Raw genomic sequence first — 12007 nt, 5'->3', positions numbered from 1 at the left:
CCCGAAGCAATTATCAAACTTCGAGTGGATGTGGTGTCTCAACCCAGATGTTTTTCTACATCGTAATTTTCACTATCACAAGAATATAAATGTTTAAATGGGTCCTAGAGCCATTATCGTCATTACGTACTATTATTATTCGGGACATTATATAAATAAGAATGACATGGGTGAGCCATGTAGCAAACACTTGATTTAATTGAACCCTGAAATCTTCTGACACTTGAAATACAGATGACAAGAATCAAGTCCTTTCAAGTTTTTATTTTCAAGCGACTTGCATTCAAACAACTAGACTAGTGTGAACGAGGCTTAAACTGCGTTCACGTTACGGAAGCAGAAAGACAGAACAGATCCGTATATTGGTGTTCAGTGCCAAATTAGGAGGCAGTATAGGCGAAAATAATAAGACGTGATGAAAGGTACCGAAGAGTCATGAAGGCATGCACTTCCGGTTAAAACCAGGGGACCGAGGTAGTTCAGGCAATCTTACTCGCGGTTTGGTTGCGTGTGATATTTAGTGTTTGTGCTTTGATCTGGGCATGTGAAAGTTTGAAGATGTAATTGTAACACTGAATAAATATTACAACGATGGCCCGCAGTAAACAGGAGGATCTGCTTTTGGAAGAACGTATAGAGAAAATTCGGAAGAGAAATGAAGAAATAAAGAGGCGGCATTTGGTAATATTTTTGCTACGTAAAGTTATTGCACCCTATTTTTGCTTTGTTTTTAAAGTTTTGTTTATTTACTTTGTTCCAGTAATTTTTGTTAGTATTTAGCCTCATTTAGTTTTGCTCTGTGTACATTAGCAATACACGAAACTTCATTTGCATGTTGCCATTAATGATTGACCTACAAACTGAAAAGGGCCCTAATTTCTTGTTTTGACTGTTTGAAAATCGTACATTCATTAATGACATTGCTCTCTTAGGCATGGTATGTATTGGATGATGGGTATAATATACATTATGAAAAAATCAGATTGGATTTATAAAGGATTCTAATCCCTTTTATGAATTAAAACTGTCATCATTTCGCCTTGATTTTAATGTTTTTCATGATGAGAAGGAAATAAGCATAGTACAAAGCACAAAGACAGGTTTGAGTTATAGTGACATATTTTGGTCAAAGTAGACCACCTTCACTCTCTTTACAAGGTATAGGATGTGTAACAGAATGATTGTTTTATCTTTAAGTGTTGTAATAATTTGACTCTTCAGTCATTTCAGGAGAATTTATGTTTGTCAACAAACCCTTCACCTTGTACTGTAAGTAAAGTAAAGTTAAGTTTGTCCCACTATACGCCATGTAGGTGCTTGGGGCGAGTGGAGGTATAGCTCCTCTCTTCCTTGACCTCGGTACTAGATGGGGGTGAGTGGTCAGCATCACGCCCTTCACCTTGTACTGTAGTAAGCAATTATGCTATAGTTGTGTTACATTCCTGGTTACAATTCTGAACTTTTACCTGTGTTGAGGAAGTTCGATTGTTATAATTTGATTGGCTGTTATACTAATTTTATACGAAAGTTTTCTCTGACCAAGTATGTCTTAACTGACTCTATTGCGCAGTAGCCCAAAGCGAGCTTTGGCCTCCTCGCATGTGGGAGGTTTCTTTGTCTTTTGAAATGTGTGTTTATGAATAGTGAGTGACAAGCCCACTGTCTGTACACAATTTCTACTCAATCCTGCTTTGTCTACTAGAGCCATCTAGTTGTGAATCAGGAGAGACTTGGGTTAGAAATGGCTGCTGAATTTTGCTAACGAAACATCTCGTTCATACTCGTAAGGTTCTTTTACATGCCGTAAGTTGATGACATTGCAGTGTGTATGTATTACCAGAAGCTTAATGTTACAGCTGATTGATTAACACTTCTGCTTCATATTCTGGAGGTACCTGGTTCAACACACAGCCTGGAAACTGTCTATAATGACATAGGTTTTTATATTTTTCCTCAGTCTCTCCAGGCAGATACAGGATACCTTAAATTAGGCTACAGCAGCTTCATTCCATGTTATTCCAGTTCAAAATTTATCCTATGTCATTGCTATATAGTTGAGCTACTCATAGTATTATTATATAAATGAATACATAAACCTCTTACTATACATGCAAGGTGATAGGAGATAATATGAAACTGTACAGGGATTAGTAGAAGGTTCTTTAGATTATCTTATTTACCACCTTACACACAGGTATAGTCTGCTGATGCCTCTTCTGGTTTAGGGTTTATTAATATCGTGCAACTTAAGGGAGTTTACGTTCTGTCATTTTATCTGTGTATTCAGTTTGTTGTTCATGTGTGATAAGGTGTATTTAAAGTTTATGTTTCAGTTTAATAAAGACATGCTACTGTCATTACTTTATGTAGTTTTAATATAAATTCAAAATTATCCCTTTGCTCATAAACTTCAAAAATATAACTTCTTTTCAGGAGGTAGAAGCAGACAAACAAAATGCAGCGAAACTGAATGCCCTGGTTCAAATAACAAGTCCAGCTGAAGATTGGCCGATTGGAGGGAGATCACCGCCTCATAGTCACGGAATAATCAGGGGTAGACATTTAGAACAGGACAGGTTGCAGCAGAATAACAGCAACAGCAATAGTTCTGCAAAGTGTTATACTTTTGGAGAGGTGAGGAAGAAACAAGTAGGATGTGTACAGCATCGTGTATTGGTAGGATTTATGTATAAAAGGTATCTATTTTGGCTGAAATGAATCCGTCTTGATGGAAGCTGATTTAGTTCTCTTCTCATAGAGGTTGGCAATATTGCTAATATTGTTACTTCTGTCGATTCAAGTATCTGCATAGAAAGTGATATAATTTATTCTTTTTGGCAAAAAATACCATTTCTGCTCACAGTTACTGTAATATAAGATATTGCAAATGCGTCATATTGTGATTCATAAGTATTAAAAATATATTAAAAATTAAAAAAAATTTGCCGTCAATCACAAATATAATAATGTTAAAAGATTAAAACATCATTTAATGTTCCCCATCGAGTACTCGATTACAATAGGAACTTACACGACTAGTTTCGGCTATAATTTAGCCATCGACGGGTGTTATGTATCAGTAATTCAGTGATAAGTTTAAACTACATAACACCCGTTGATGGCTAAATTATAGCCGAAACTAGTCGTGTAAGTTCCTATTGTAATCGAGTACTCGATGGGGAACATTAAATGATGTTTTAATCTTTTAACATTATTATATTTGTGATTGACGGCAAAAAAAATTTAATTTTTAATATATTTTTAATAGTTACTGTAATGTTACATTTGTATAATGACTCCAAATTGGGCATCATTTATGTGGCTAACCATCAGCTGCTCAACATCTTGGTACCATGGAATTAGTTATTCAGTTTCTGTAATTTGTTCCTGTAGCAGGAGGGCTCCCTACCAGATGCTTCTTACAAGTTTCTAGCAGATGTGGAGCAGGACTCTGATAGAAGTCACTCTCAACAACGTTCACAATGGAGGGGAAAGACCAGTAGGAGAAGCAGAGGAGCCTTCACTCGAGGCAGAGTAATATTGTTTAACTGATACTGTTCTTCTGACACAATGGCAGAGTTCTTAGATAAAATATAATGTTTCATTTTGAAAAATCTGCCCACTTTCATTCACTATTAGTTAAGAAAATATGTAACTTGACAGTACGTTACGCATTATTCATCCATTTATCAAAGTTGGAACGTTAATGTAGGGTCGCAGGCCTGCACATATAAGAGTGTTGTTTTTTAATTTTAAAAATGAATCTCTATCAAAGGCATTGATTTTTACACTTTTTCCTGTGATGAATTTCTCGAATCAAGTTTTTGTTGGATCTCTGTTTATGCTTAGTGGAAAGTTTTGTCCATAATTCAGAGCATGCTTGTCTGCACAGTGGAGTTGTTCCATCTCTAGTTATGAAATGGTCAATGTATAAGGAAAGAATCAGCCAGTTTTACTTTTATGTATTACATATGTGTTTACTGGGAAATGGTCAGTTATGCTGGTGCTAGCACGAGAAATGTTTGTAATGGGTATGAGTATTTATTAATTGTGCTTTTGGTTGTATTAAAAATATGATCTGCAACTGGTACTAATATCACAGAAGTGGCATGGTGAATTATATTGTTCTGAAGATTGTGTAGGCGGACTCCAGGATAGCCCAGATAGAGACCATTTATCCAGATGACTGATAATATCTCTTCTTCATTAGCCCCAATACTTGTCAAACATTTCATACCAGTTACATGGATACTGGGTTTATTTCTCTTTGTAAGGGTCTGTGTAATGCCATGTAGGCGCTTGGGGGGAGTGGAAGTATAGCTCCTACTCATTCTTGACCTCAGCACTAGATGGGGGTGAGTGGTCAGCATCACGCCCTGGCCGCAGGGTCTGTGTTTCAATGTTAAATGTTAAAAATGTACTTCATAAATTATTGTTTAGCATTCCTTGGTGTAAGTTGATATCTTTCTTGATTTTTCCTTCCAAATTATTTAACTCCTAAAATAAATTAATTTGTCCACCTCTTTTAATGTCTAGTTGACTGATTCTGATACTAGTGTCCTGGATCACTGGCTTGTCCATATTCATTCTCAGCCCTTTTTTTAAATAAGATTTAATTGAATGTCTTCCTTTTTTTCATATTTCCCCCATATAAACAAATCACACAGGTTATCATAAATTTGTTAACATAATTCATACTGTCGTTGTATGTTTGTTTCACTTTTTCTGTAGTTTCCTTTAATCTTAAGTTTAACTAAATATTTTCTCTTTTTATGTGCTATGCTTTTTTATAAACTGTGAATTTCAAGTATCTGATCTTTGCCAAATTTCCAGTGTATTAGATTATTTCTTTTCTGTAAAAGTCAATTATATTATGGATCCTTCCCAGGTCTCATCACTGGGACTTATATAATATTACATTGAGTAGACTGTTGGTTTTACAGCAGCAGCATCACAGTGTAGAAGGATAATGAAGATATCCGTCTTCTGGGTTATTGCGCTGTGTAGTCTGGTCGATGTTAACCAACGTTTCAGAGGTCATACTGCCTCCGTCATCAGGGCGTTGAGTATGAAGATTTCCGTCTTCTGGGTTGTTGCGCTGTGTAGTCTGGTCGATGTTAACCAACGTTTCAGAGGTCATACTGCCTCCGTCATCAGGGCGTTGAGTATGAAGATTTCTGCCTTCTGGGTTGTTGCGCTGTGTAGTCTGGTCGATGTTAACCAACGTTTCAGAGGTCATACTGCCTCCGTCATCAGGGCCAGCGCAATAACACAGAAGACGGATATCTTCATACTCACCGCTGTGAGAACCTCAAGTCTTACATAGAAGGATAATGCTTACTGTTAATGTATGTTCAGCCTACAAGTTCAGTGCACAGTCAGTACACAATCATTTTACAGAACAGTCCTCTCTGATCTTACAGTCATCCTGAAGCAACGGATTTGATTATGCACATAGAAATGGAAATGCATTCTTGTGATTTAAATGTGTAGTTTATTGCAGATATAATTCCTGCCATAGAAGTGTGTAGTTTAGTCATGTGGTAGGCATATTGGCTGGCTTAACATTTTGGTAATTAGTTACTGACAGGTTTGAACTACGAGGCTCGTCCACAAAGTAAGTTTCCCTGGGGCCGTTTACAGAAACAAAACACAATATGGAAATATTTATTGCAACAGATACAGCAAGTGTCCAGCTATTTTTCAATATATTCGCCACCGGAATTGAGACATTGGTCATACCGTGGGACCAACTTTTGAATACCTGTGTCGTAGAAGTCTGCCGCCTGGGATTGGAACCACTGTGTGACAACCATCTCCGCCTCTCTGTCATTCTCAAAACGCTGACGCTGACCGGAGAGGAATTTCTTGAGGTGTAGGAAAAGATGGAAATCACTGGGAGCGAGGTCCGGGCTGTAGGGTGAATGATTAAACACCTCCCAGCTGAACTCCTGCAGGAGACTTGCTGTCCGTCGAGCCGTGTGCGGCCTAGCGTTATCACTGACCGCACTTCACAGTCGGCGGGAGCTGGAATAAGAACCTCCATCTTCAACAGCTGCAACGATGCTACTGTGAGAACGCGGGAGGTGCCGTTAGTGCATGCGCCATGTTACGTCATTGCTCTATCACGTACGCACAGTCGCTTCGCGCAATATAAGGTTTGCTAGCTGTGGGACTAGTGGGAAACTTACTTTGTGGACGCACCTCGTAGATACCGTAAATATGCGAGTAACGCATGTTACAGTTGTGTCTTTGTAATGTAGTTTTATGCACTGACTACCCCTTCTATAGATGTTGCTTCCTGTAGGGTAGACAGAGGTTACATCAGTATGGTGGAGGGAGTGATGTTCCTCAGCCAGAATATGAAGCCTGGAGAGCTGAGAGAAATCGCATTGATAGAGATCGCATCAGTCGTCAGAAAACTGCAGAGGGACGTTGGCGTCGTGAGTGGGATAATGAAAAGATAACACAGGAGTAAGTAAATTTATTTTATTGTGGTTGTAACAAAAGACTGCACCTTATTAACTAACAAGGTCCTCCTTCGATCAGATTATAATTGTTCAGCTGATCTGCATCTTAAGATTTCTCAACGTCATCACAAAACCAATTATTGTATCTTGTCTTGAACCATTTCAGTACAGTGTAAACCTTCACAGCTTATCTGTCTAAGATGAGTCCACTTTAATGTTTCACTTCTATCTATAGCTACATATCTCGGATGGTTTCTCTCCGTGAGGTTTACGTACACTTGTATGCTTTGGTCCTGTTTGGCAGTTTTTTGCTGTTCTGTGTGGGATTATTTTCATTGGTTGAGGCAGGAACCATATTTATACCTAGCATCACATGGTATAGAAAGGTTTTCATGTTTGAAAAATTTCAATAGAGTTGTATTTGATTCATAGTTGAATCTCGTTTGTCCAATGTTGTGCGAGTCCTTACATTATGAATATCTTGTTTTTGTTTATAAGGGGTTACCATGGTAATGATTTTGAAAACTTGTTATATAATTATGTATAAGAGGCTAGAAATAATCCTGTAACTGAAGCATCTGTTTCTGTTATGTGTGAATTTCATGGTTTATGTAACAAGGAATAAAAATAATGAAAGGCTGTTCATAGTTCTTGTGCAGTCTAGATAAGAGCTGTCCAGGTGTTTCCCTATTGGACATATCAGTGGATGATTGTGATGAGAGGGGCATAAACCAGAATTCTGCAATTGGTATATAGAACATGCCTCTCCATGACAAGAAAAATTTGTTGGGGTGTGTAGTGCACATCCATTTTATTAATTATAAAGTAATGCGGGGATGAAGACTAGATAACTTATACCACTTTAAACATCGTATTTGGTTGAATTTGTTTCCTACATAGCAAATATGGTGATTCCATGGAGTGTTGTGTATTTCTCATTCATTTTTGTACAGGGAGGAAGATGTCAGACCAACAACTAGAATGTCAAGAGGTGGTGGATTTGACAGGAGTGATTCTGACTGCAGTTCTTATCATGATTATAGAGCACATACAACTCAAAACTGTAAGCATATTTTAGTGGTTATCACTAGGTTTCCTTAGTCCCCAAACAAATGCTTGTGTAGCTCATTAATCCTTTCAAGATGCTGTTTTATGCCTAATGTTATCACTGCAAGTCACCTCCATAGTGCATGGCACTTTTCCAAGTAGCTTCATACTGCTCTTGTGAGAATTTTTGTTTTAGAGATTCATGTGTTGTGTTAGAATATGACGTTTATACTTGGTGCTGATACATAAACTGGGTATGCAGTACCAGTATGGACATAATATTTAGTGGAGTCAGTGTTGCCTGACAGTCCTTGCTTTCTTTACAGGTGTGAGGTCTGGAGAAAATGCATTGTCTGGACCATTCCAGGTATCAGAAAGGAGTGGAGGAGGTCATGGTGTATCACGTGGAAACAGAGACAACATACATACCTGGCGACACAATCAACCTCAGACCCAACCAATTCATGGTACATCTTTATTGGCACAATTTTTGAGACTGTGAATGAAATGTGTGATTTGATGTCTGCTCTCCTTCCACCATCTGAAACAGTTCTTGCCATGTGTTCTACATGTTTTGCCTATCTCATACTCATTAATTTGATCATGCTACTAATATTTGGTAAAAAGTTTCAATTATTGTATATTATATCAAGTTATACAATTTTGTAAGACTTGAGGTTCTCACAGCGGTGAGTATGAAGATGTCCGTCTTCTGGGTTATTGCTACACAGCGCAATAACCCAGAAGACGGATATCTTCTTACACAATTTTCTTCAGACTCATATGACATCCCTTTCCTGGGTCCAGTCTCCACAGGAATCTGTTGTCATCCTTCTTCCCTTCATCATTATCCGAAGAATTGGAGACCAAGAATCTTTATTGAACATTTTTGTGGGAGACAGTGGCTTTGAAACTGAATTATGATAAATGTTGACAGGAGGAAAATTGTCATTTGCTTGATGGGGACTAGAAACAAATCCTTAATGTGAGGGAAAAAGATAAGTCTCAAGAGCATTTGGAGCATCTGACAATATGGTACATGAATAAACATTAAAATATAGACCATACAGAAGAAGAGACATGCTTGGTGTTGCATTTAATAACTTTTCTGTTAATAATATTGTCAGTGGTAGATCTGTCTCCAGCGGATGAACATTAATGCAGTGTACAGAAATTTAAAATCAGAACAAAGATATATGAAACTGTATGTATTCTTCAAATTAATTTTGTGTATAATTTGAAGTCTGAAAATTTTCTGCATTCATGTTATTTTCTTTCCCTGTAAGAAAATGTAATGTTGTATTGGTTCCTATTTTTCAATATTGGATAATATTTATATCTTCCTTTCATGGACTGTCATGTTATGTCTTTAATGACTTTTCTGCTAGCATTTGTTACATTTTATTTATACTTATTTATTCCTAAATTTCAGATGACAAGGAAAAGAGCACTGTTGTTTCTCACAGTGAGCGCAATGTGGTCACTGTAGGAGAGTCAATGAAGATCTGTGTTCGCAACAGTTCTCCTGCACCTCCAGTCAGGAGGGTCAGAGGTTTGTAGACCTTAGGAAATTGCAAGAGAATGAATCTTAAGATATTGCAGCATCTCTTGTGCATGGACGGCAGTAAGGTTCATAAAAGAGCATAAGTACAGTGTAAGACTGTAATCTTGAGACTTGCAGGGTGAAGGAGGAAGGAGGAAAGATAGCATCAGCCTTTAACGCTTCGGACTTCCTGCATTCCTTGCAAGTCTCAAGATTAAATTCGCTTACTATAATGATGTCAGATGAATGATCATTTGGGAGACCAAGTGAAAGATGATATGAAAGACAGTACAGAAAAAATGGGCTCAGATACAAGGGCAATTTAATATGAGGATGGAGAAGAATGAAGTAGGTTTATAAGATGACCTGAGATGGTTGAAACATTAATAAATTATGATCATTTTACCAGTATGAAATATAGTTGGATCTGTTATGGGTGTAGAAAGCAGAATTTTTTCTTTAAGATGTTTTCTTTTACTTAGATAAAATTTTAGATTGTGGGGAATCCTTTCAGAGCTCATTCGTGCATTTTCTTACATCTCAGATGTTTCTTGTGCCATTCACAAAGATAAGAGGTGAATTGAAGGTGTAAAAGGTTATTTAAATAGTAGTTGAAAAGTATGTAATTTGCTATCCATCACATGAAATTCATTTCATCTGTTAATGCTTTTGCTGTTGACCAAAAATTTGGATTTTCTGCTGTGTTTGCTAGCGACAGTAAAAACCTGTGCTTTTGCATTTTACCTTCTTTCGCTTCTCATGAAATCAGTGCCCACCAGTGAGAGCAATAAAACAGATAATTTCCTGCTTTCATATGAAGATTTTGATATGGCACTGCTTAGTTTATTCATGTAGTTCAAGAGAAATCTCAGTTTAAACATGTGCTTTGTGGGGTAACTTCTCCAAACCACAAGCTGTCTTGTCAGAAACATACAAAAGAGTTATCTTCCCTCATATTTTTTTTTTATTTTGTCATAGACATCTGTAACATCGTATACCTGTGTTGACCTATTGCAGTTAACATTCCGGTAGTTGCTGGCACAGGTCGGGTAGGACCTCGGCAGAGGCTCCGCATCAGTTACAGCAGCCAGTCGGAGGATGAAGCCCCATTTCGTAGAATAGCGGTGCAGTCCAACAGAGCTTCCAGTAATGATGAGGTGCCTCCAGATTCCAACAGTACTCATTCTACAGCATCTTCTGCTGTATCAAAGCCACCATTGCCTCCTACAGGAATGAAACTAAATCCCAAAACAAAAAAACTGCATTTTAAGAAAACAGAACAAGACACGAAGTTGAGAAAACAAAGAGTGAAGAAAGAGATTGATAGTACAGAATTATCTAAATGTATGAGCACAAAGGAAGGAAAAGTAACAATGGTGAAAGTGGAAGATTGTCAGAAGGACATTGAATCAGGGGGTGATGATTCATGGGAAGATGTCACTGCAAGTGGAAATGAAAGTGCATGTGAAGAATTATCACCATGCAGTAATACTGACTCCACATTAGATATCAAGACAACCGAATTGAAATGTGGGATGCTTCACACTTTAGATGTGAAATCAGAGTTCCTTCAGAACACAGAATTGAAGTTGGGCTTACCTTATAAAACAGAAGTGGAGTCAGGGATGCTTCTGAATACAGAAGTAAAGGTGGAGATGCCTCATGCAGATAGAAATAATCCAAATATTGAATCAAATTATTCTATAGAGGTCTCACAGATAATTACAGATGGTAAAGTTCCTGAGACTGTTGTGTCTGAAAGAAGTACAGAATGCAATGAACACAAGGATATTACAGAAATTTACTTCGACAAATCTCATTCAAATATGTTAGTTGAAACTAAGAAAGGAAATGTTAATCAAACTAAAGAATTAGAGGAGAAGGAAAATATAAAGAGCAAAGAAAAGATGCTGGAAGGAGGAACCAAAATAGAATTGAAGAATGGATGTAGGCAGGATGAAGCAGTAGGAGAAGCAGAAGTTATTCAAACTACCGAAAGTGAAACATTGTCAGACGGTGCAGCAGAAAACTGTATGCTTGACGAAAAGCAGAAACTTGTCTAATATTTAGCTGAAGTTAAGTTGGAAGTGTTTGCTTAGATGGAGAAGGTAAGACAAAACTGCTTGCTCCGTTATTAACATGGTGAGGTTTGAGGTTCTCACAGCGGTGAGTATGAAGATATCCGTCTTCTGGGTTATTGCGCTGTGTAGTCTGGTCGATGTTAACCAACGTTTCAGAGGTCATACTGCCTCCGTCATCAGGGCGATGACGGAGGCAGTATGACCTCTGAAACGTTGGTTAACATCGACCAGACTACACAGCGCAATAACCCAGAAGACGGATATCTTCATGGTGAGGTTTGGTTACATGGTTGCTAATGAGCATCACCAAATATGTGTTTTTATGAATTAAAATGTAGAGGCAATAACAGTGAACATAATTTTTTTGCTGTGTGTACATTTCCCATGTTGTCCTGTATCTTTATATGTGGATGTGATCAAAAAATTGTCAAAAGTCAGTTATTTATTTTCACCAAAATGCATTTCAGACTGCTGGTGTTTTGTTAGATTAAAACATTGAACATTGAAAATCATTTAATTTTAACTGTGCCAAAACACTGCATATTAAAGCTTAACTGATTAAAAATAAGATTTTCTGCAGTTAACTTGATAAGCAGTTTAATTAAACAAGTTTTTCTGCAATTGGCCTTTATAATCCCCCCCCGTATTTTTTTACCTATAAATTTTCACTTTGTTATTTTGCAGATGCTGTCATGGATGTCTTGTAGGAAGGCCAATTCAGTTTAGAGACAAATCTTAGAGGTTTTATTCTGGTGTGGAATAAATATATTTATAAACCTGTTGCAGTTGTCACCAGTTTCAAGAAGAGGAAAAAGAAATTATTTGTATTTGACGTTTCCTTCTTATGTAGGAAGAAAAACTTTGTA

The 12007-nt window shown here is 37.3% G+C and overlaps 1 protein-coding gene across 2 annotated transcripts; it reads left to right on the top strand.

The window, feature by feature from the left end:
• The first annotated feature begins 378 nt into the window (after window positions 1-378).
• LOC110834558 (uncharacterized) lies at window positions 379-11955 on the top strand. Of its 2 annotated transcripts, XM_022073843.2 has the most exons (9): window positions 379-681; window positions 2434-2634; window positions 3394-3534; window positions 6308-6474; window positions 7424-7533; window positions 7844-7984; window positions 8950-9069; window positions 10078-11168; window positions 11826-11955. In XM_022073843.2, exons 1-8 carry the CDS (start codon window positions 592-594, stop codon window positions 11121-11123), a joined length of 2016 nt encoding a protein of 671 aa, XP_021929535.2. In that variant the 5' UTR covers window positions 379-591; the 3' UTR covers window positions 11124-11168; window positions 11826-11955. The 2 variants fall into 2 exon arrangements, with proteins under 2 accessions (XP_021929535.2, XP_021929534.2); XM_022073842.2 differs by lacking the exon at window positions 11826-11955 and having other exon boundaries at window positions 10078-11762.
• Window positions 11956-12007: the final 52 nt, after the last annotated feature.

The sequence above is a fragment of the Zootermopsis nevadensis genome, unplaced genomic scaffold, assembly GCF_977971745.1.
Source record: "Zootermopsis nevadensis isolate Lab colony 2312 unplaced genomic scaffold, Znev_1.0 Znev_ptg000003l, whole genome shotgun sequence".
Lineage (NCBI taxonomy): Eukaryota > Metazoa > Arthropoda > Insecta > Blattodea > Termopsidae > Zootermopsis > Zootermopsis nevadensis.
The sequence above is the reverse complement of the archived record's forward strand: the minus strand, read 5'-3'. Positions and strand labels throughout refer to the sequence as shown.

Bases quoted from the DNA above. Each gene is read 5' to 3' on its own strand.
- LOC110834558 (XM_022073843.2), top strand. From the start codon at position 592: ATGGCCCGCAGTAAACAGGAGGATCTGCTTTTGGAAGAACGTATAGAG. The intron at 682-2,433 runs GTAATATTTTTG...ACTTCTTTTCAG, and splicing joins AAATAAAGAGGCGGCATTTG to GAGGTAGAAGCAGACAAACA. The intron at 3,535-6,307 runs GTAATATTGTTT...TGCTTCCTGTAG, and splicing joins GAGCCTTCACTCGAGGCAGA to GGTAGACAGAGGTTACATCA.